Source organism: Canis lupus, chromosome 6, assembly GCF_011100685.1.
Source record: "Canis lupus familiaris isolate Mischka breed German Shepherd chromosome 6, alternate assembly UU_Cfam_GSD_1.0, whole genome shotgun sequence".
Classification (NCBI taxonomy): Eukaryota; Metazoa; Chordata; class Mammalia; order Carnivora; family Canidae; genus Canis; species Canis lupus.
In genome coordinates this window covers 22694539-22718502 of record NC_049227.1, presented here as the reverse complement: position 1 = coordinate 22718502, position 23964 = coordinate 22694539, and the positions used below count along the sequence as shown (strand labels likewise).

Sequence of the window (23964 nt, the reverse complement as noted above, 5' to 3'; positions counted from 1 at the left end):
GTCACTGCTCTGTTCTGCGCCCTCCTGGGCTCTGTTCAGTGCCTGCAACGTTGGCTCCAGTGGGCTCTGCTCTTCCCAACACCCCAGATCACAAGGTTCATGTTCTAATTGGCCTCTTCAGGAAAGCTGGTTTCATCTTGCTTGGGGACAAAGGGAGAGTGCTGGCACGTGAGTCATCTGCAGGATGTCCCAGGAGGTGTGGGGAGAAGAGTGCATGGGCTGGGCTGGGGTCCCCAGTCCCGCAGCCGGACGCAGCCAGCCTTCCGCAGGGAGCTCACAGCTGTGCTTTCCCAAGATGGCTTAGAATTAGCACAGCAGGAAGGGATTCCGTATTGCAGGTCTGGGTTTGGCCTCTCCACCTACATCCTTGACTGGATGATGCCACTGGCTGCGTGAGGGTTGGGATGAATCCACCACCACAAGATCTGGGATAAGCGAAGAGCTTTATAGGAAAACCCAAAGGCCAGAGTCAGCAGCACAGAGATGTTTTTGATCTCTGAGGCTCCCCATCATCCTGCAGGGAGGCATGCTGGGGCCAGGGCACCTGCTGAAGTGGTGAGGGCTCCATTCCAGAGGAGGGACCCCCAACCCCCTGGGTCTTCCTTCATATGGGACAAGTGTGGCAAGTGACCTTCTCAGTGGCTGTGTACATGGCTGCTGGTGCCCACCAGGCTGGGTTTAGGTGCAGCTATTTATAGAAGTCTGGAAAGCCAGTTGCCAGCTGATGGAGACCATGGGATTTCCCTGCCAGGGAAGGACCCAGTCCCACAAGAAGTAGTCGGGGTGCCACTTTTCCAGTGGGTCATTTCTCCACGAATGACAATCCCAGTAACCTAGGGTGAATACCCAGGGTCATTTTGAATAATTCTGCTCCTTAAAATAATAATGACGGTGATAGTAATCGCAGCTACCATGTTTCAAGACCTACTATGTGACGGGCACTGTGCAAAGTGCTTCCCACACATTATCTCATTGAATCCTGCCAACAACCTAGGGGGCATAGGTACTGTTAGTCCCATTTGACAGAAGAGAAAATTAAGACTTGGAAGGCCAACATATTGTTGTCAAGAATGGGGGCCCTCCCCTGGGGAGACAGCAGAGCCAGGCCCTAACTGGGGGTCTGACTGCCCTAACATAGGCCAAACCCTATGCCATCCACCCCCTGATGGAAACATCCAGCATTTGCTGACCTAGCCAGGGCTATGGGATGCGCTTATCTGTGCCACGGATGGGAATTCCTGACTGCCCTTTGAGGGTGCTCCGTGCCCCATGGAATCCACCATCACCCCACCACAGAGTGAAGCTTTGGGACACCTACCCACATACCCCATGCCACCCCCAGATGCCACCCCTCAATGTGGAGCAGTGACCCCCAAGGACATCTCCACACAGTGCAGGAGTTGGGATAGAGGGATAGATGCATAGAGGGAGAGGGGAGTGACCCCCTCCATGGCCCCACCACAAAGCTTTGCTTTTTCCCAAAGCTTGGCCAGTATGCCTGGTGTTACAAAACATTTTAATCCCTGTGCATCTAATGGCTGCCATACAGAGTTTTTTGATCAAACTCCCACCTGCATAAATTCTCAAATCTAATGGCTCTTTTTAACTTTTTGCTTCTGTCTCCTGTGGGCATGTAGGCTATCTATATAAAGGCTGGGCTTGATTTATTTCTTTACTCTTTGTTTATTGCGGCATGCTCGGTGCCTAAACAGTGCTGAGCATACAGTAGGGGTTTAGTAAATATTTATAAGTGAATAGATGAAACATTGACACGATCCCAAATACAGAAGGTACAGAAGGAGTAACACATTTCAAAAGCCTCCTTCCCTGCCTGTGCCCCCAGCCACCCAGGTCTCCTTCTCGAAGGCAATTCATGTTACTGCTTTCCTAGGCAGCCTCTCCAGGATAGGCTCTGTGCCCACAAGTAAATGCCTTTATACTTCTATTTCCTCTTTTTTTTTTTTTTTTTTTTACACAAATGCGCATGGGCGTTATATACTCTAATTCCCTCTATTTTCTCTAACTGGTATACCTTGGGAGCATTCTCTGTCTCTGATCAGACTATTCAGTGATCTCAAATAAGACGACCGTGTCTCCCCTCCTGGAGGAGCCACTTACTTATCCTCTCCATTAGTCACACTGAGTGTAACTTTATGGGAGGACCCCTAGATGTTGGTGTGCCGTAGCCTTGGGCAAATGAGGTGTGTGTGTACTCGTGGAGGAGGCGGCTGTGCCCATTGATTGCTACACTGCAAACTTCCCCAACACCCACCAGAGTGGGGTCAAGAAGTCAGGTGTCCCATCAAGTCTGTTGGTAGAAGTGGCTGGAAGCCAGGCGACCTGGTTTCTATATCCAGATCTGCCTCTGACTCACTCTGACGGTGGATAAGTCCCTCTGGCTCTAGTTAAGCCCTCTCTGTGAAATGGGCATAATTACAACTACCCCAACCTACTTAAAAGGAGGGCATGAGGATACATGACAAAATGGTTCAGCTAGGTAAGAAACCTACAGAGAATTTTCTAAAGGGTGATAAGCAAGATGATTTTTTAAAAATATTTTATTTATTTATTCATGAAAGAGAGAGAGAGAAAGAGGCACAGAGACATAGACAGAGGGAGACACAGGTTCCATGCAAGGAGCCCAATGTGGGACTCAATCCTGGGACCCTAGGATCATGCCCTGGGCCGAAGGCAAGCGCTAAACCACTGAGCCACCCCGGGATTCCCCAAAGCAAGATGATTTTAAGTTCCTTTTTTAAAGAGGGATAAATAAATAAATAAATAAATAAATAAATAAATAAATAAATACTCTTTTTTAAATAATTAAATTATTTTACTAGGCATTAGGAAAATATGGCTAACACATCAACCATATTTCACAGATATGGTGTTGCTGAGGGCTCATAGTATTGCTTAGGACAAAGCTGAATGTTTTTAAGGAAAAAAAAAGGGAGTTCGGTGGTGTTATACATTAAATGAATAATGATACAGGTGCTCCAGCAAGTCAGTGAAAATTGTGATTATGCAAAGGACTGGTGTTTGGGAAACATTGAATTAACAAGTGGGAGGAAAGTAAAATCAAACTTACAAATACTTATCTGAGGGATGCCTGGGTGGCTCAGCGGTTGAGCCTCTGCCTTCAGCAGCTCAGGGTGTGATCCTGGGGTCTGGGGATCGAGTCCCTCATCGGGCTCCCTGTGAGAAGCCTGCTTCTCCCTCTGCCTGTGTCTCTGCCTCTTTTCTCTCTGTGTATCTCTCATGAACAAATAAAGAAAATCCTGTAAAAAAATACTTATCTGAAACCCATTTTAAGGATGTCTTCAATCAGATGTCAATAAACTTTATTAATAGTTTAGGTTTTACTGGCCCCATTTGCAGCATATTCCTTTTTTTTTTTTTAACAATTCTTTAAAAATGTAAAAATCTTTCTTAGCCTCTGGTTTCACACAAAAACAGGCCTTGGGCTAGATTTTGAGCTGAGATTTGTAGGTTCTTGTAGTAAATTAAGGAGCTTATGGAACATAGTAGCTGCTAGTGCCCCCAATACAGGTAAAACAACCTGAATGGGATCCATGTATTAATGATTCTTATTTATTTATTTAAAATTTTTAAATTTATTCATTTGAGGCAGAGAGAGAGAGAGAGAGCATGAGCAGGGGGGAGATGCAGAGGGAAAGGGAGAAGCAGACTCCTTGCTGAGTCAGGAGTCCGATGCAGGGCTGGATCCCAGGACCCTGAGATCATGACCTAAGCCAAAGGCAGAGGCTTAACCATCTGAGCCACCCAGACACCCCTTATTTATTTATTTTAGGATTTTATTTATTTATTTGAGAGAGAGAACATGAGCGAGGGGAGGGGCAGAGGGCCAAGCAGACTCCCTGCTGAGCACAGAGCGTGACCCTGGGGCTCCATCCCAGGAACCTGAGATCATGACCTGAGCCAAAGTCAGACGCTTAACCAACTGAGCCAACCAGGCACCCAGACCTTTATCTATTAATAACGTTAATGTTCTACTTATTTCCCTGCCTTTCCAGTGTTGTAATGAACTCATGGATTTTTATGCATTTAATATGTTTCAATTAATTGCATAGTTTTTTAAAGATGCTCAAATTCTCCCATCATTGCCAGTGAGGACCCCTTCAAGAGTCCTCAACTGACCCCAGTCTTTGATGCCTTCCTTTGCTTTGGGTATGACACGATATCCCAGGCTTAGCCTCTACATTTCCTGCACCAAAACTGATATCAGGGGATCCCTGGGTGGCGCAGCAGTTTGGCGCCTGCCTTTGGCCCAGGGCACGATCCTGGAGACCCAGGATCGAATCCCACGTCGGGCTCCCGGTGCATGGAGCCTGCTTCTCCCTCTGCCTGTGTTTCTGCCTCTCTCTCTCTCTCTCTCTCTCTGTGACTATCATGAATAAATAAATAAAATCTTAAAAAAAAAAACTGTTATCAGCCATTTTTCCAAGAAGCCCTGGTTCCTTTTAGTTGGGAATGATATTTAGAGACCAAAATCTAGGTGCCTAGAATGCATGTAATATTTGCACATATAAATAGAAATGATGCCCAGGGTATGTCCTGGTCCCTGGAGAGATTCCGACCCCCCCTCTAAAAAATCCCTCTTCACCATCTCCAGCCTGCCGTGCTGATCCCCATCCATGACTCGGATCCTGGCCAGGAATCTCAGCCTGGCTTGGAAACAGTGAGTCAGTCATGTTCTGATGCTGCCTGCCCTGGCAGAGGCAGAAACATGAGAGATTTTCCAATAACCAGAGTCCAATCCATTTTCAGGCTAACCTTCAATTAACCATAAAAATCCCGCTACCCAGAACTCTTATTCCCTCATAACCTTAGATAATTGAGGTTTTACTGCAAAAATAAGTACAGGGGATTTTAATGAAAGCATCTGACCTACAATTTACAGGATTCACAAAGTCAGATGTCCATAGGAGCCAAAGCAGAGAATTTAAAAAAGGGAGTAAGATGAGCTGAGTATAAGAAAATAGGGACCCAGGGGATTTGGGGTGGGGGGAGCACACGTTCCATCTTAATGAGGGCGCTGCCACTTTTCATTTCTGGCAGAAAGTTGCCACATGGAGACAACTGTCAGATATTTGTTAGTTTTCAAAACATAAAAGTCTAGATTTTTAAGATGTGAACTCTTGTAATTTTATGGGGTTTTTTTTAAAGATTTTATTCAGTTATTCATGAGAGACACACAGAGAGAGGCAGAGACACAGGCAGAGAGAGAAGCAGGCTCCATGCAGGGAGCCGATGTGGGATTCAAACCTGGGTCTCCAGAATCACGCCCTGGGCCAAAGGCAGCACTAACCCACTGAGCCACTGGGCTGGCCCTAGAACTTTAAATATAAGTTACATACATTACTTCCATTTTAAATATTGTGTTTGAAAATAAATAAATAATAGCATTTGATGAGTTTTGACAAATGTATACATCCAGTTAGCCACCGTCTCAGCCAAGATCACCTCCCAAAAATTCTCTTGTATGCTCTTTTAGTCAATCCAGGGTCAGGGAATCACTGATCTGCTTTCTGTTCCTATAGATTAGTATGTCTTTTCTAGGGCTTCGTATAATGGAATCAGGTACTATGTACTCTTCTACATCTAGCTTTTAAAACTAGCATGTTTCCTTTTTCTCCTACCCACCTATTTTGTTCTATTTTTCAATAGTTGGTTCCTTTCTATTGCTGAATAGTATCCCATTGTATGAATGTGCCACAATTTATTTATTCACCTGCTGGTGGATACTTGGCTTGTTTCCAATTTGGGGTTATTAATGAATAAGCCTGCTGTGAATTTATACAAGTCTTTGCGTGAACATGTTTCCATTCTCTTGGATAATTAAAAGTGCAATTGGTACGTCATAAGTGTCCACTTAGCTTTCTGAGGAACTGCCCAACTGTGCCATTTTGCATCCCAGCCAACAGGGGTGGGCGGGAGAGTTCTAATTGCTCCACATCCTCGCTGACATTGAGTATTGTCCATCCTTCTAGGGGGTGGGAAATGGTGTCCCACTGCGGTTTTGATTTGCATTTCCCCCAATGACTAATGATGTTAAGCATCTTTTCATGTGCTTATGGGCCATTCATATATCTTCTTGTATGAGGCATCTTTTCTAATTTTTTGCCCATTATTTTGTTAGGTTGTCTCCTTCCTCAGTTGTAAGAATTCTTTATTCTGCATACAAATGCTTTTTCAGACATATTATTGCAAGTATTTTCTCCTAGTGTCCTGCTCTTTCTTAACAGTGTGTTTTGAAGAGCAGGTTTTAATTTTAGTATTTTAATAAAGTATAATTTATAGGGGTTGTTTTTCCTTTCATGATTCATGATTTTAGTGTCCTATCTAAAAGACATTTGCCTACCTAAGATTGCACAGATTTTCTCCTACGCTTCTTCTGAATGTTTTATAGTTTTAGCTCTCATGTTTAAGTCTCTAATTCAAGTTAATTTTTGTATGTAGTGTGAAGTAGGAGTTTAGATTCATTTTTTCTTACATGGATATGCATTCATGTCAGCATCTCTTCTTGAAAAGACAATCTTTTCTGCACTGAATCGCCTTGGTACCCTATAGATTGTTCTTCCTTTTCAAAACTGGATAGTTGTTGTTTTTTTCTATTTTAGTGATTAGAATTAAATCAACTCCAGAGGTAAATTTAGGGTTAATGGAGGTCTTAACAATATTGAGTCTTATGACCCATGAGTGTGGCATATCTTTTCACTAGGCTTTCCTTAAATTTTTTCTTTTTTTCTTTTGTTTTTAGAGAGGTGGTGGGGAGGAGCAGAGGGAGAGAAAGAGAATCTTAAGCATTCTCCATACTCAGCTCGGAGCCTGACATGGGGCTTGATCTCACAACCCTGAGATCATGACCTGAGCAGAAATCAAGAGTCAGACACTCAACCAACTGAGCCCCTCAGGTGCCCTTAATTTGAGTAATATTTTTTTAAAAAACCACTAAGGGTGCCAAGACAATTAAATGGGCAAAGAACAGTCTTGGTGATGGAATGAGCGGGTATCCACATGCAAAAAAACGAATTTGAACCCCTACCTCACTCCACAGACAAAAAACTAATGCAAATTAGAGTCACATGGCTGACTCAGTCCGAGGAGTGTGTGACTCTTGATCTCGGGGTTGTGAGTTTGGTTTTTTTTTGGGGGGGTTGTGAGTTTGAGCCCCACATTGGGTGTAGAGATTACTTAAATAAGTCTTTAAAAAATTAACTCAAATTGGATCCAAAGATCTAAATATGAGATAAAATTATGAAGCCCTTAGAATAAATCAAAGGAATAGGGATCCCTGGGTGGCGCAGTGGTTTGGCGCCTGCCTTTGGCCCAGGGCGCGATCCTGGAGATCTGGGATCGAATCCCATGTCGGGCTCCCGGTACATGGAGCCTGCTTCTCCCTCTGCCTGTGTCTCTGCCTCTCTCTCTCTCTCTCTCTCTCTGTGTGTGTGACTATCATGAATAAATAAATAAAATATTTAAAAAAAATAAATAAATCAAAGGAATAAATTTTTATGACCTTGGATTATGCAATGGATTCTTAGCTGTGACACCAAAGCACAAGCAACCAAAGAAACATAGACAAATTGGGCATCATCAAAAGTTTTTCATAACCCCAGAACAGAATATTTTTGCAAATCTTATATCTGACAAAGGACTTACACAGAATACATAAATAACTCTTACAACCTAATAATAAAAAGACAACCCAATTAAAATATGAGCAAAGGACCTGAAAAGACATTTTTCCAAAGATATGTTGACCGTATAGTGGGATATATTGGCCAAAAGTACATGAAAAGACGGACAGTATCACTAGCTCTTAGGAAAATGCAAATAAAAATGAAACCCCCATTAGGATGGCTAGAATAATTTTTTTATTGAATAATAACAAGCGTTGGAAGAGGATGTGGGCAAATGGAATCCTCATGCACTGCTAGTGGAATTTTAAAATAGTACAGCCACTTTATTATTTTTTTAAGATTTTATTTATTCATTCATGAGAGACACCGAGAGAGAGGCACATTTTATTTATCCATTCACCATCCATAATATGGAATATTATTTGGCAATAAAAAAAATGAAATACTGATCCATGCTACATGGAGGAACCCTGAAGACATTATGCTAAATGAAAAAAAAAAAGTCATAAAAGACCACATTAGGTATGGTTCCCTTTATATGAAATGTCCAAGATAGGCAAATCTATAGAGACAGACCCTGGGGCTGAAGGGTGGAGGGAGAAATGAGGAGAGACCCTAGTGGATACAGAGTTTCTGTGAGGGGAGATGAAAATGTTTGAAAATTTATTTGGATGGTTGAGCAACTCTGTGAATATACTAAACCCCACTGAATTCTACACTTTAAATGGATGAGTTATGTGGTACTGGAATTATATGTGGATAAAGCTGTTATTTTTAATTTAAAGATTTTATTTATTTATTCATGAGAGACAGAGGGAGACAGAGAGAGGCAGAAACACAGGGAGAAGGAGAAGCAGGCTCCATGCAGAGAGCCCGATGCAGGACTCGATCCCAGGACCCCAGGATCACACCCTGGGGCCGAAGGCAGACACTCAACTGCTGAACCACCCAGGCGTCCCCAAGCCATTATTTTTAAATGAGAATTATAAAAATGAATACCGTGCCAACAACAGAAACCACTTTTGCAAACCCAGTACAGCTCCTAGGTCACGATCTGCAACCTCTCATTCAGAAGGTTTGGAAGAACTGACCGTAGGACGAGCATTCCCGTGTCCCTTGTCAAGGTAATGGGTAGAGATATGCACTGTGTTCCCCGTTGTCCTGCCACCAGGACACTGAGTCAAATCTCAGGACAGGGGCACCTGGGTGGTTCAGTGGTTGAGCATCTGCCTTTGGCTCAGGACGTGATCCCGAGGTCCTGGGATCGAGTCCCACATCGGGTTCCCCACAGGGAGCCTGCTTCTCCCTCTGCCTGTGTCTCTGCCTCTCTCTCTCTGTGTCTCTCATGAGTAAATAAATAAAATCTTTAAAAAAAAAAAAAAAAAAAAAAAAAAAACCTCAGGACAGATTTGTCTCTGAAAGCAAGTGTGTGTTTCCTCTTACAAGAATTCGGGGCACACAACACTTACTGTTGTATTTGTGGCCAGGAACGTTGAGCAAGATGCTAACCCAGTTTGGGGCCAAGATGCTAACCCAGTCTGGGATTCTCTGAAGTGTGACCGTGTCCACTGTGCCCGAGTCCATAAGTGGACGCAGTCTCCCCTTGGCTTGTTTGGGTTGGTTTCAGCTGTAAGCTGATTTAAACCTTCCTACACAAGCTGTGTATACATTCCAAACACAGACCATCTCCTCCCTTGGGGGTAAATCTGATGGGAACAACATAAAGCTGTTTGTAGCATTCATTGATTTTTACTTAGTTGATGGCCCACGGGACCAAACGAGGTAGGAGAGAAGCCGGCACTCCACAAACCTCTGTTATTCCTCTACCACTGCCACAGCTTTTGCTACATGGCATGCAATTGTTTACTGAATATTTTTCTGTATTTTTTCCGAAGATTTTATTTATTTATCTGAGAGAGAGATAGTGAGAGAGAGCACAGGTGGGGAGGGAGAGGGAGAAGCAGGCTCTCCACTGAGTGGGGAGCCTGACCTGGGGCTTGATCCCAGGACCCCAGGATCATGACCTGAGCTGAAGGCACAGACTTAACCGACTGAGCCACCCAGGCACCCCCTGATTATTTTTCTTTTTTTTTTTTTTTAATTTTTATTTATTTATGATAGTCACAGAGAGAGAGAGAGGCAGAGACATAGGCAGAAGGAGAAGCAGGCTCCATGCAGGCTCCATGCACCAGGAGCCTGACGTGGGATTCGATCCTGGGCCTCCAGGATCGTGCCCTGGGCCAAAGGCAGGCGCCAAACCGCTGCGCCACCCAGGGATCCCCCCCTGATTATTTTTCTTTAAACACATTCCCCCCGCCCCACTTTTTTTTTTTAACTGAAGTGTTCTTGTGACAAGAGATCTTGCCATGAATAGGAGATCCCTCTCTTAAAAAGAAACCTGGTGAAAACAGAATGATGTTAATTCCAACTAGATACTGTCACCTGTAAAGTTCTGAGCCTGAGGCCTCATTGTTAATCCGGGAGATTATTGGGGGTTAAATAGATGCTAAGGGCCTGTTCATACCAAACCGACTTTCTCCTTGGATGAACCAGAATGATTAACTGAGAATGGCAAAGGGAGACATCAGAGAGGCCCTTTGTCTGGTTCTCCCATGGCAGTTTATTGGAGCCTCACGTGCTATTCACCTATTAGCCCTTGGGGTGCCAGACTATGAAGACAGACAAAGCTCCAGTTCTTCCCAAATTTATAGTTGTGGATAATAATGTCTAAGAATTAAATAATGCACGCACCATCTTGCAGTACCCGGGTCATTATAAACACGTGTACTTGACAGGGCCCTTGGAGTTGTTACTACTGTGATCACTATAACTTCATTTTCCCAGAGCAGGGAATGGGCCCTCTAGGGAAAGATGGGGGGTGGGTTAATCTGCGAACGTCCCTGTTAGAGCCATGATGGCCTGAGCAGGCACACGGAGCTTGATTTCCATCAGAGAGCAGAGGCATTGGAGGGGAAAGCCTTTAATGCTTTGGCCAGGAAAGTGGGGGATATTAATGTGTCAGAAAGGTAGGTCAGCAGTGAACATGCTTGAGCAAGTTTAAGATCTCTGTTTAGATATGAAGGTCTGGCATTACCCATTTGCTGTTTGGTGAAGTTCCAGGGACCGTGCTGGGCTTATCAGGAATACAGAGCTGCTATTCTCACAGGACTTATTATCTCATAGGAATGAGATGCCACAGGCAGAAGTATGATACAGGGTAGAATGAGGTGAAGTTCTTTCTTTGTTAAGATTTTAGTGGTTACAAATGATAGACACCCAGTCTGCATCAGCATAAGTAAGAAAGAAAATGTATTGGTTCTTGTATCTGCTGAGTCTAAAAATAAATGGTTTCAGGAGTGGCTGGATCCAGGTGTTCAAATGTCAGAAATCACTCTCTCCATCGTGTGGCTCTGTTTTCCCCTGTGTTGGCTGTATTCTCAGGCAGTCTCCCTGTTTGTGGTACCAAATAGCTTTAAAAAAAAAAGAGAGATAGCATAAAAGGAGTCTCTGCCTCAGTTATAATGGCATAAAGTAATAAAATTGAGTCTCAAGCATCCAAACGGGTTAATATGAGTACCCTCAGATTAGGGGCGGAGTCAACCTGGCAGCTCACAGCAGCTGAGGCTGGGGGAGGGGCGGTTCCCCTGAGGACACACAGAGCCAGGGGGAAAGGACGCTGGACCAGCAGACACTGCACCGCCCACCACAGTGCCCCCCCCCCCCCCCCGAGGCAGCAGCTCTGAGAAGAGGGAGAGAGTCACTCCAGCCAGGGAGTCAGGACAGCTGCAGGCAGGAGGTGGCCTTTGACCAATTGGGGCTCCAGGGATAGAGCTGGGGTGCTCCAGAAGCAGGTTCCTTCTTTGTCTGCGGGAGAAGGAGGGAGGAAACAGGTTAAAACTACCTGAGAAGCCATCAGGTGCAAGGCTCTGTGACAAGTATCTTGGTTCATCTTCACAAGAACGCTGTCTCCTCATGCAGGTGAGGATCAGAGTCTCAGAAAGAAAGAGTAGATCCTTCTCAACAACCCACAGCTAGCCCTGATGCTGCTCCTGGGCCCACCCTCTCACACACACCCCCACCTTCCTGTCCGTGTCTTTCCAGATGGCGGGTTTGAGGGCATCACGCCTCCACGCCTCCAAATCCTAAACGTGGCCCACAAGGTCCTGCTCACCTCTCCAGGCTCCCTCCGCCTCAGAGCCTTTGCTCCTGCCGTCCCTGCCACCTGAGTGACCCCCTCCACTCCTCTTCACCTAGTTAACTCAGCTTCTCGGGGGACTCTCAGCTGACGGGTTGGGGTGGAGGGTGCTTCTGTAAGAAGGATAGCTGATGGGTGCCAGGTAGCCATCCACACGCTACATATTTTCATTCAATCTTCACAACAACCCATGAGGGAGAGGCATTTTTTTTAATGATTTTTATTTATTTATTCATGAGAGATGCAGAGAGAGAGGCAGAGACACAGGCAGAGGGAGAAGCAGGCTCCCTGCAGGGAGCCCGACCTGGGACTCCATCCCAGGACCCCAGGATCATGCCCTGAGCCAAAGGCAGACGCTCAACCACTGAGCCACCCAGGGTCCCAGGAGAGGCATTATTATCCGCATTTACAGATGAGGACCCAGAGGCACTGGGAAAGTGATTGGCCCCAAGTCACCCAGCTAGAAAGTGGTGGAGCTGAGATTCAAAGCACACATTTCAGCTGGTTCTTCACCACCACCCCTTACTGCCTCTGGGACCTCAGAGCACAGGGTCCCAAGCCTTCCTACCATATTTCATAGCTACACACTTTGGATGGATTATTTGACGAACATCTGTCTCACCCACCTGCTTACAGCTTGTAATAAAGGTAGCTGATGGGGTGCCTGGGTGGCTCTGTCGATTAAGCTTCGGACTCCTGATTTCAGCTCAGGTCATGATGGCAGGGTCGTGAGATCGAGCCCCACGACCCACACTCTGCCCCCACTCTCCCATACTCTCTCTAAAGAAATAAATAAATAATAAAACGAATTGAATAAATTAAATACATACATACATAAATAAAGGTAGCCAGCACATTGGGCACTTAGTCTGAGCCGGGCACTGTATTAGCCCATTTTATGCATCACCTCGTTTCACCCTGTCAGCAATTCTGTACATTAGGTACAATCACCCCATTTTACAGACAGGGTTCCTAAGGAGTTGAGAGTTTAAGTAACTTGTCCACTAGGCTGAAAATTCCCAGGAGGCAGAAACCTTGCTTGTTTTGCCCATCGTTGAATCCAGAGGGACTAATTCAGTATCTGGCATACAGCAGGCATTCAATACATGCTCTTTTTTTTTTTTTTTTTTTTTTTTTGGTTGGATGCGTGGAGGAAAGATGGCCGGGAAGGAGAGAGGGAAGGAGTGGAGGGAGGGGAGGGGCGGGATGGAGAGGGGGCAGGGAGGAAGGGGGGACGGAGGGCTGGGATGTGGCTGCCCCTGCGCAGCACCCCCCACACACACCTGGCCTTGGTGTCTCCGTGCAGGGGCCACGATGCACCTGAAGAAGTACCTGCTGAAGGGCCTGCACCGGCTGCAGAAGGGCCCGGGCTACTCGTACAAGGAGCTGCTGGTGTGGTACTGTAACAACACCAACACCCACGGCCCCAAGCGCATCATCTGCGAGGGGCCCAAGAAGAAGGCCATGTGGTTCCTGATCACGCTGCTCTTCACCTCCCTGGTCTGCTGGCAGTGGGGCGTCTTCATCAGGACCTACCTGAGCTGGGAGGTCAGCGTGTCCCTCTCCCTCGGCTTCAAGACCATGGACTTCCCCGCCGTCACCATCTGCAACGCCAGCCCCTTCCAGTAGGTGCTCCCGGGGAGCTCTCCGCCTCCCTCCCTCCCCCCTTCTCCCCCCACCTCCTCCCCCTCCCTCCCTCTCTCTTTCCTTGCCCCCCTTCCTTTCTCTCCCCCTCCCTCTGGCCCTCCTCATCCACCTCCCTGTCTCCATCCCCTCTCTTCTCCCGCCCTTCCCTCTCCTTCCTTCTCTTCCCTCCAGATTCCTTTTCTTTCCGTCCTCCCTCCCCTTCCCCTCCTTGTGCTCTTTCTCTCTCTCTCTCCCTCTTTGCTTCAGCCCTTTGCAGCAAGCACCTCGCAAAATCCCTGCAAAATCCCTGCTCGTCCTGGGCTTTAAGAGAACCTAGGGGCGTCTGGCCGGCTCAGTGGGTAGAGCGTGCAGACTCTTGATCTGGGGGTTGTGAGTTGGAGCCGCATGTTGAGTGTAAAGGTGACTTAAACATAAAGTCTTTAAAGGGAACCTAAAAATATACCTGGTGGCCTCTGCCGTCAGGCTCACCGGTGCCCGGGACTGAATCAACCAGTGTGGATTTCTGAGCACCTGCTGCGTGCCCCAGGCTGTGCCAGGGCAGGAGGACCGCAGCAATGGATAAAACGAGGTTCCCACCCTCTTCCCAGCCTCCCAGAGCAAAAGGACATTAATGTTTTTTGCCCCATAAATATTGAATTAATTCCAATTATGATGATAAACAATATATAGCAACGCTACATCAAGGGCTTATGAGTTGTCAGGCAGCGTGCTGAGTGTTTTTTGGTTGATTTGTGGAATTCTCACCCACACAACCACCTAGGGGGTGGGCGCTACCGTGATAGCCCCAGCTTAGAGGTCCGCAAAATGGAGATTCAGAGAGGTGAGGGAACTTGCCCAGGGACACACAACGAACAACTGTGGAATTGGAGCCCAGGCCTGATGTGACTGCAGAGGTGCCACTGTTCAAGCACTTGATGGCAAGGCCTCTGAAAGGGACACACGGAGCGGCCCAACCTGGCCAGGGTTGAGGAGAGGCAGGGGGTCAGTCAGAGAACACCCCCCAAGGGATGAGTAGCAGTTAGCAAGGTGGAATGAAGAGGGCCCCACGCGAAGGACACCTGCAGAGGCCCTGGAATGGGACAGAGTTGGTGCTTTCAAGGAACCGAAGGAAGGGCCAGCATGGCTGAGTCAGAGAGAACATTCTTGTCCAAAAGAAGGTCCTGGAAGCGAATTCATACTTCCTGATTCTGTCTCTAGTTATCAGCAAGTCCCTTCTTTCTAGTAATCGGGCTCCTGCCTACTGGGGTGGATCCCTGGGGCTGCTCAAGAGAACCCGGAGTAATCATAGTACCAACCCCACCCTGTCCAGCGCCTGTTCTGGACGCTTTATAAGCATCACCTCACTGAATCCTCCTAACAGCCCTCCAGGGTAAATACTCTCTAATCCCCCTCATTCTGTAGACAGAGATCGGAGCCTCAGAGGTGCTAACTTGCCCAAGGTCACAGAGATATTGAGTGGCATGTCAGGATTCGAACCCAGACCTCCTGCCAGGCCCCACCACGCTTGACAGCAGCTGTGGACATCCAGGCCCTAATAGCAGCCGCATCCCCACCGCCCGCCACCCTCCCCAGTCCTCCTCGTCCTGTGCATACACAGGAGGCTGGTTTAATGATCAGGGGACAGGAGGTGTCCACAGCTGAAGCTGATGCCAGCTCGGGGTGCTCTGCCCCTTTGTACCAGGACGTGAGCCTGTGGCCCGGGTCTAACACTCACTCCTGCTAATGTCTTCACACTGCCCTGGTGACCACACTGTGTGGCAGAGGCTGGGATAGATCCGGAGGGGTCACTCCCTGGCGTGGACACATTTCTTCCAGACTGACCGGTCACCCTTTGCAACATGGGGGGAGCCCAGCCCCACGCTCCCAACCACCTCCTGCCTCCTGAAACTGGATCCTCTTCCCAAAGTCACTGCTGGAGAATTGGGACCTCGGGATCACAGACCTGTCCCTCCTCCCTACATTTTTTTGTGTCCTCCTGGGAGGGAGCTCGAGAACCTCTGGGCAGGAACAGCAGCACGCCTGCTGCTCCAAACCCAGGTTCCCTCCTCAGCTCTACCGCTCTACAGCGGGGTGGGCTCGGGAGATCACAGCGACTTGCAGGGTTTCCTGATCCTTCCCTGGGGAGCATCACAGAATTGTGGGGAAGATCAAATAAAGCGTCCGAAGCACCTAGCGCTGGCACACGGCAAGCAATCGCTGACCATGGGCTGTTTCGAGTTGTTCTCATTAGAATGTGACCTTCGGAAGGAAGGGGACCGGGACACCTGGGTGGCTCAGCGGTTGAGCACCTGCCTTCGGCTCAGGGCGTGATCCCAGGTCTGGGGATCGAGTCCCACATCGGGCTCCCTATGTCTCTGCCTCTCTCTCTCTGCCTCTCATGAGTAAATAAATAAAATCTTTAAAAAAAAACACACACACACATAAGGAAAGGGACCCCATGTGTCTTGTTCACTGTTGTATCTCTGTGCTCTGCACGGTGCCCGGCACATAGTAGGTGCTCAGTGCGTACTCGGTGAATGACTAGGTGAGCAGGTGGGTGGAAGGAGACATGGACGCCTGGGCCGGCGGGTGGGCAGAGAGGCAGGGGCTCGGGGGCAGCCAGGCTGGAGCGAGGGGGGAGTCCCAGAGGCCCCTGCCCCCTGACCGGCCCCCTCCCCACCCAGGTATTCCAAAGTCAAGCATTTGCTGAGGGATCTGGATGAACTCATGGAAGCTGTCCTGGAAAGGATCCTGGCTCCCGAGCACAGCGATGCCAATGCCACTAGGACCCTGAACGTCACCATGTGGAACTACACGCCGCTGGTTCTTATCAACGAGCAGAACCCCCACCGCCCGGTGGTCCTTGACCTCTTTGGGGACATCCACAATGGCTCAGCGAGCAGCAGCCCAGCACCAGCAAGGTCCTGCACTGTGCACGGGTGCAAAGTGGCCATGAGACTAGTAAGTGGGCCCTGGACCCAGGGGGGCGGGTGGGAGTGTCTTTCCTTTTGTAATCTGGGTCTTGCGGGGGGTAAGGCAGGCTGGAAGCCAGGGCCTATTTTGTATGTTTACAAAGCTCTTATTCTTTTTTTTTAATAGAAGTAGCTAGTATGTTAGTCAAGATCCTATTGGATGCCAGTAACCCAGGTCTAACTAGTTCAAGCAAAACAGAGAATTCACTGGCTCATATGCTGAGAAGTTGGGTTCAGGTCTGGCTGGATCCAGGCATTCACATGCTGCCATCAGGACTCTACCTCTCCATTTTTGTTCAGGTTTCTCCCAGTTGACCCCACTCCCTGGCAGGCTCTCTCCATGTGGGGGGTCTTGGCAACGCCAGACATACACCCCATCGGCTCAGCACTCACCCCAGAAACAGAACTCCTCTTCCCCTACTGTGCCAGCAAAAGTCCTGGGACTGTCTCATCGGGTCACATGTTCACTCCTCAACCAGTCCCCGTGGGCCGGAGAATGGGCTTTCCTGATCTGCCAGTCACAGGTCTGTGTCCTGGGGCTGAGGTGATGTCAGCCTCGACCCCATGGACCCAGTGAGGGGGAAAGGGAGCTTCACAGAAGAAGGAATTAAGTCTTAACTATCAAAAGACAGGGACATACATGTGGGGCAGGTAAAAACCCACAGCCACGCAGTACAGTCTGATGCAGGGATGCCTGCAAGCCCGCAAGTGAGAAGGTTCCTTGTCTGTGCCTCTAGGTCTATGGAGCTCCCTAACTGTACAGACCCCTGGTCCCCACTCCCGGAGAATCTGAACGGGGCTAGGAATCTGTATTGTTAACAGACTCCCTGGTGATTCTGATGGTCCCCTTGGTTGGGGACCCAGGCTGTGACCATACACTCCCCAGAAGGAGGCTCCTGACCTCCACTGGGATGGGACTCCACCTGCGTCCCCCTAAAACCAGCAGACAGTGCAAGACTCCAGAGTCCCCATGCCAGCTCTGACCCAGCATTCTGCTATTTTTTTGGTGCAGTTACTTGGCTTTCTGTGTCTGGCTCCTCACCTGTGAAGCAGGCTTGTTCCCGCTGGCCGCACCAGCTGTCAGGGTCAGGCTCTGTGTGTGTGCACGCGGGGTGCATGCGGTGTGTGCATGCGTATGCATGTGTAGCGGGGAGGGGGGTCTGCTGGCCTTGTTCCCTCATGATGATGGAGTAGGGTTGCTGTACAAATCAAATGCGGTAATAGAAAGCTCTCAGCAGGGGCACCTGGGTGGCTCAGTGGTTGAGCATCTGCCTTTGGCTCAGGTCATGGTCCTGGGGTCCTGGGTTTGAGTCCTGCATCGGGATCCCTGCTTCTCCCTCTGCCTATGTCTCTGCCTCTCTCTCTCTCTCTCTCTCTCTCTCTCTCTCTCTGTCATAAATAAATAAATAAATAAATAAATAAATAAATAAATAAATCTAAGAAAAAAAAACAAAAAAACAAGCAAGCCCTCAGCACAGAGCCTGGGATAGTGAGTACTAAGTATTATGGTCAGGGATCCCTGGGTGGCGCAGCGGTTTGGCACCTGCCTTTGGCCCAGGGCGCAATCCTGGAGACCCGGGATCGAATCCCACATCGGGCTCACGGTGCATGGAGCCTGCTTCTCCCTCTGCCTGTGTCTCTGCCTCTCTCTCTTGCTCTCTCTCTCTGACTATCATAAATAAATAACAATTTTAAAAAAATTTAAAAGTATTATGGTCATCTCCCTAAGGAGAGACAAGGAGACCTCCAAGAGCGGGCCTGAGGGTGGTGACCCTGGCTGGCCCTGGGGAGGGCAGTCATCTCAGAACATTGAGAAGCTCCTCCCAGCCTCCTGGGTTCCAGAAGGAAGGCCTACTGTGAGGGCAGATAGAGGCAGAGTAGTTGAGGCCAGAGTCCTGGGCCTGTGTCCGTGCTGCATCTGCACAGCGACCTGGGCATCATGGTGGGCCAGCTGTGGTGACAGGGAGGGGGGGTCCTGCACAAGACCCATGTCCTTCCCCCAGTGAGAGAGAGGGAGCCTGGAGCCTCGAGTCCTTCATGGGCCACACGGCCTCCAGAGAGCTGCCTCTGGAAGTCTCGAGGAGGCCAGGAAAGGAGTCAGGGAAGGAGGAGGGCCCGGGTGCGTCTGTCTCTGTGCCCACAGGAGCATGAATGGGGATCATCTAGGTGTGGGCCGGGAGAAAGTTTGGATATGGGCATGTGTAGCTGTGGCCATGAGATCACGTGGCTGTGGTTATCAGGACATGGGCATCTGTCTGCGTGTACATGTGTGCGCATGTGCATGTGTGCATGCGTGTCATCGCTCATGCATACAGCTACGTGTGGGGGTCCCCGGCGACCCCGCGGGAGGGGACAGCCCCAAGCACTGCGAGCGTGAGTGTGAGCACACTGCCCACCGGCTCACAGCTGTGCAGCCTGGGGAAGGACAGCTGGGGGACCTGGCCTTAGGGGCAGAGCCAGGGTGGGGGGGACCCTGCACCCACAAGGACCCCCGTTGACTTCTGCAGTGCAGCCTCAACGGGACTGTGTGCACCTTCCGGAACTTCACCAGCGCCACCCAGGCCGTGACGGAGTGGTACCTCCTGCAGGCCACCAACATCTTCTCGCAGGTGCCACAGCGCGAGCTGGTGGAGATGAGCTACCCCGCCGAGCGGCTGATCCTGGCCTGCCTGTTCGGGGCCGAGCCCTGCAGCTACAGGTGAGAGCTGCCCCCACAGCCCGGGCGATGAGGCGGGGACGGGGGAGGCCCGTGAGGACGAGGGAATCGCTTCAGGACACATCTGGAAGGAAAGGAGGAGGAAGGGGGAAAGAGCTAAGTGCGGCCATGGGCTCAGGGGCCGTCGGCTCCATCCGTGGGGCATCTGGAGCATGAGCTGCACCACGGGATTGAACTCCTGAGGGGCCAGCCTTTTGTCCCCCTTGCGTCGGTCCCTCACGGGCCATGTGCCACCCCAGGAGGATGGGGTGGGGCCCCCTAAATTCCCAGGCTGGAGGGCTGCAGAGGGGGCAGCTGTAGGGGCCTAGCCTCCAGCACCCGGCGGCTGAGGGGTCTGGGTGGGCCCCCTGGCACCTACAGCCCTGAGTCCCATCCCTGACCGTCCACCTCTGAAGCCCCCCAGGAGGACAGCGGAGTGGGCCCAGGTCAGCATTAGAACAGGGCCCTGGGAGCCTTCGCGGTCATCCCTGGCAGCCCCCAAGGTTGAGAGGATGGCAGAGTGAAAACAGCATTCACCCCAAAAGCCTGCGGCTCGTAGAGTGGGTCCCCAGGCCCCCGCGTCCTTTGCCTCCCCTGCGCCCCGGCATCTCCAGAGCAGGATCAGGCCTGGAGCCTGGGCCCGGGCACAGCTGCTGTGGCCGCAGGGCCCCCCAGGCCTCAGGCCAGACCTCCAGGTGTGTGGGGCCCAGGTGTGCGGGGCCCAGGTGGTCTGGGGCTTCATGGTCTCGCGCTCCAGGCCTCTGGAGAAGTCCACAGAGTCCTGCCACTTCTGGTGTCACCCTCCAGGGACTGTGCCTGAGCCCAGCTCTCTCCACCCACCAGCCCCCAGGAAGCTCTAATGAGCGTCTGCTGATCGCTGGGGGACCCTCGGTTCCCGCAAGCGCACAGGAGCAGGCATTGTGCAGGCAGTGCCAAGGACCCCAGGGCTGTGGAGCCCGCAGAGCTGCAGCCCTGGCCGCATGGTGTGAACTGGAAAGGTGTGACCGGCGGGCGGAAAAGTATGGCACACTGTCCCTGCCGACAGGACGTGGCGTGCCCACGGCGGCAGCTTGGCTGGCTCCTCGCTGGCTGGGTTCCAACCCCTCGCTCTCAGCCGGTGGCCTTTGCTCAGCGCACCCCTGCCCGGCGGCTCCTGGCAACCCTCCCATCGGGCGGCAGTCCTGAGTGGACTGGTGTGTCACATCCGCACGGTCACCTTTGCCCTCTCAGTGAGTGAGAGATGTCAGGCTCTGACTCCAAGTATATGGCCCACCTGCCCAGGGAGAGTGGCCCTGGCCTGGGGGCGAGGTGCGGAAGTGGGTCCGCTAGGGTCTCCAGGGATCTACTCTCAGGTCCCCGATGCCTGGAGTGTGCACCCCTGCCACCGGGGGGTCTCGGTGTGGGAAGATACCCATTGTGCCTACGGCATGGCTCCGTTGCGGGCAGCCCCAGCACTGGGGATGCACACTTGCTGCCAACGTGGCACCCTCCAAAAAGCAAAGCAGGTCCCATTGGGTTACGGGGACTGAGACTGAGCAACAGGTGGTCCCCCAAAGAGAAGCTGAGCTGTTCCCAGAGACGGAGGAACGGATAGCTTCGGGGCAGGCAAAGCAGCCAGCATCGGCCACGCAACTTGTGTGGTGTGGCTGCGGCTGGGGAGGGACTCTGGTGAAGGGGTCAAGGCCGGGCTGGGCGGTCAGAGCCCTGGGTTCACATCCTCGCTCCATCTTACAAGCTTAAACAAGGTTCACCGTGATGGGCCTCAGTTTTCCTCTTCCGTAACGTGGGGTAATAACATGCCTACTCTGGGGGGTTATTTTGAGCATTAAAGTTAATATGCCGACAGTAGGGCTGGCCCCGATACGTAATAGTTATTATTGTCATTAAACCCACATTTGACAAAGAACTCATTATTCAGTAATGATGCTAAAGTTCATGGAGCACTTCTGATGTGCCAGATGCTATTCTTAGCACTTCACAGGTATAAACTTATTTTAACCCTGGCCACAAGCCCATGAGAAAGGTGCTATTATGTCACCCCATTTTGTATGATGCAACCATGGCCCAGAGAGGTTAAGCAACGTCTCCGAGGTCACACAGCCGGTGAGTGGCAGAGCTGGCAGCCTGGGCCGCCCCGCATCACCGTACTCGCCCATCAGAAAACCAGAGCATCATCTTCCCTCCCCACCCACCTCTCCCAAGCCTGTGCTTTGTCACCTGCCTTCCTGAGTCAGCCTCAGACGCGGTGCCAGAGGACACGTGCCTCTCTCTGTCCTCCCGACGCTGGGCTCCAAACGCTATGTCCCTGCTGCCTCACTGTCCTTCTGACTCCGACCTCTCTCCCTCGAACGTGGCAAATGCTCAAGAAGCAGCAGCTGTAATTAGGACAAAAGGAGCCACGTTCGCATCCAGGTCGACTCTGATGCCAAACTGCCTGGATGTGAATGCTAGCCTGTGTGCTAGGCGCCCCTATATGAGCATTATTTTATTTTATTTTTTTAAAGATCTTACCCATTCATGAGAGACATAGAGAGAGAGAGGCAGAGACACAGGCAGAGGGAGAAACAGGCTCCACACAGGGAGCCCGATGTGGGACTCGATCCTGGGTCTCTAGGACCACGCCCTGGGCCGAAGGCAGGTGCTAAACCGCTGAGCCACCCGGGCTGCCACTGAGCATTTTTTTAAATAAACTTTTTATTGTGGAATAGCCTTAGATATACAGAAATGTTGCAAAGACATCACACACAATTCCCTTGTAACCCCCGTTGTTAACATCCTGTGTCATCACGGTAATTTGTCAAAACTAAGAAACCAATAATCAGCCTGTTGCTATTAACTAAATGTAACACATTACTGAGATTCCCACAGTGCTTCCCGGTGACCTTTTCCTGCTCTGGGATTCCAGAATTCCATCTAGGAGACCACATTTCGTTTAGAAACTGTGACAATTGCTCAGACTTCCTTGTTTCGGGTGACCAGGACTGTTTCAAAGTACTGGTCAGCTGCATTACAGCAGGTCCTTGACCTGGGTTTATACAGATAAGACAGGTTTGGTCAAGGGTCCCTGGGTGGCTCAGTTGGTTAAGCACCTGCCATCGGCTCAGGTCATGATCCCGGGGTCCTGGGATCAAGTCCCACATCGGGCTCCCTGTTCAGTCTGCTTCTCCCTCTGCCCCTCCCTCTGCTTGGACTTGCTCTCTCTCTCTCTCTCTCTGTCTGTCTCAAATAAATAAATAAAATATTTAAAAAATATGGCTTTGGGGGAAGAAGAGCACAGAGTAAAGTGCCCCCCTCATCACATCATGCGCCGGGAGGGACACATTGGCCACATGACACCGCCTAGGATGTTGACCTTCCTCATGTGGTCAAAGCATGGACAGGGCCCCAGGTGACCACTTTCCCTTCCATGTCCATGTGCAACTAGTCACTAAGTTGAGCCCACACTCTGAGAGGGGGACAGCGTGGCAGGGAGACAGGGGGGTCTCAGCTCCTGGCCTCCTGGAGATGGGAATATAGACTATTTGGAATTCCTCCGTGGGGAAGGTTTCCCTCTCCACCGCTCGTTCATGTCATCCCGTCATTTATACCAGGAGGGACTTCGTGTGTATTTGCGTTGTGATCCATACCACATTCTTTATTCTACTCAAATCCTTCCAGCTCTGACCAGTAGCAGCTCCTCGTGTTGGGCTCCTGTGTCTCTCTGACACGTCCCCATCTCTCTTTTATTTGGTGGGTGCTTCCCTACATTCTGGCACTGCAAGACACCCCAGCTCGAGACTCAACCATTGCTCCGGGGAGCTCTGCTTCCTTTCATTGGAGGATGGTATTTAGAAGCCAAGATCTAGGCATAGAGAAGCAGCAGCAGCAGCTTATTATTCTGCTTCAGGGATCGGCTCCCTGGCTTCTGCCCTGGGAAGCCTTTCCTGATGCCCACCACATGGTACCACTGCTGTTCCACTGCTTCCAGACTTTTCTGGAGGTTTGCACCCGTCTGGATCTGCACGCCTTACGCCTGGCCCGGGCAAGGTGTTTTTGGGAACGTGCCCGGCCCTGGAACAAGAGTCGCCCGGTGCTGGGAGCAGCCTCTCCAGGCAAAGAGCATTATCAACAAGCAAATAGTTGGCACAGACAGCATCGGGGATGGAGAGCACAGCCTGGGCAGGAGGGGATCCGGCCACACCCGGAGCGGCCTCCTGCTCTTGGGCTGCAGATGTCTGAGACGGTTTCTCGGGAACACTGTGTCCTCACGCCCCTGGGGCGGGGGCTCTCCCTCCAGAACAGTGCCCGGCTTCAGCTGGTTTGCCCTGCTCTGTTCCTCCTGTGGCCACAGCCCTGATCCCACACAGATGTGTGCTCCACCCTCCCAAAGCTATTGCTTCCCTCTGGGCCTTTGCCTGATGTGCCCTTTCTCCCCTGTGCTCCCTGGGTGGCTCGGCTACCTCTTCCCCATCCTTAAAAGTCTCAGCTCAGGCCTCCCCTCCCCCAAGAACCCTTCCATGACCCACACACTCCCCACACACCCCAGGGAGAATGAGTATCACTCCTCCGTGCTTATCTCTGGCGATCCACTTATCACATATTATAATTTACCCAACAAATATTTACTGAGCGTCGGTCTACCGTGGGCCAGGCTCTGCAGACAGAGCGGGGAGCGGCAGCCAGCGCTCGCTGAGCATTTCAGCGTACTCGCCATCCAACCCTCGCCTTCGTCCTTTCGGGTACATACTATTACTGTCCTGGCGGCGTTACAGGTGGGGCAGGCGAGGCTCAGAGAGCCCAAGCTCACCAGCTACTCAGTGACAAAGCCAAAAT

The 23964-nt window shown here is 50.5% G+C and overlaps 1 protein-coding gene and 1 long non-coding RNA gene across 2 annotated transcripts in view; one reads left to right on the top strand and one right to left on the bottom strand.

The window, feature by feature from the left end:
• SCNN1B (sodium channel epithelial 1 subunit beta) overlaps window positions 1-23964 on the top strand; it is a 41715-nt gene that overhangs the window by 5042 nt on the left and 12709 nt on the right. Inside the window, 3 exon segments of the mRNA NM_001313864.1 lie at window positions 13166-13484; window positions 16170-16446; window positions 18965-19155. Coding sequence (NP_001300793.1) covers window positions 13174-13484; window positions 16170-16446; window positions 18965-19155 — 779 coding nt within the window. The 5' untranslated portion in view covers window positions 13166-13173.
• On the bottom strand, window positions 10951-13497 carry LOC102152642. The gene is made up of 3 exons (XR_005360802.1): window positions 13143-13497; window positions 12486-12639; window positions 10951-11528 (listed from the first exon to the last, which is right to left on the bottom strand). It is a non-coding gene; the product is annotated as an uncharacterized LOC102152642 (long non-coding RNA).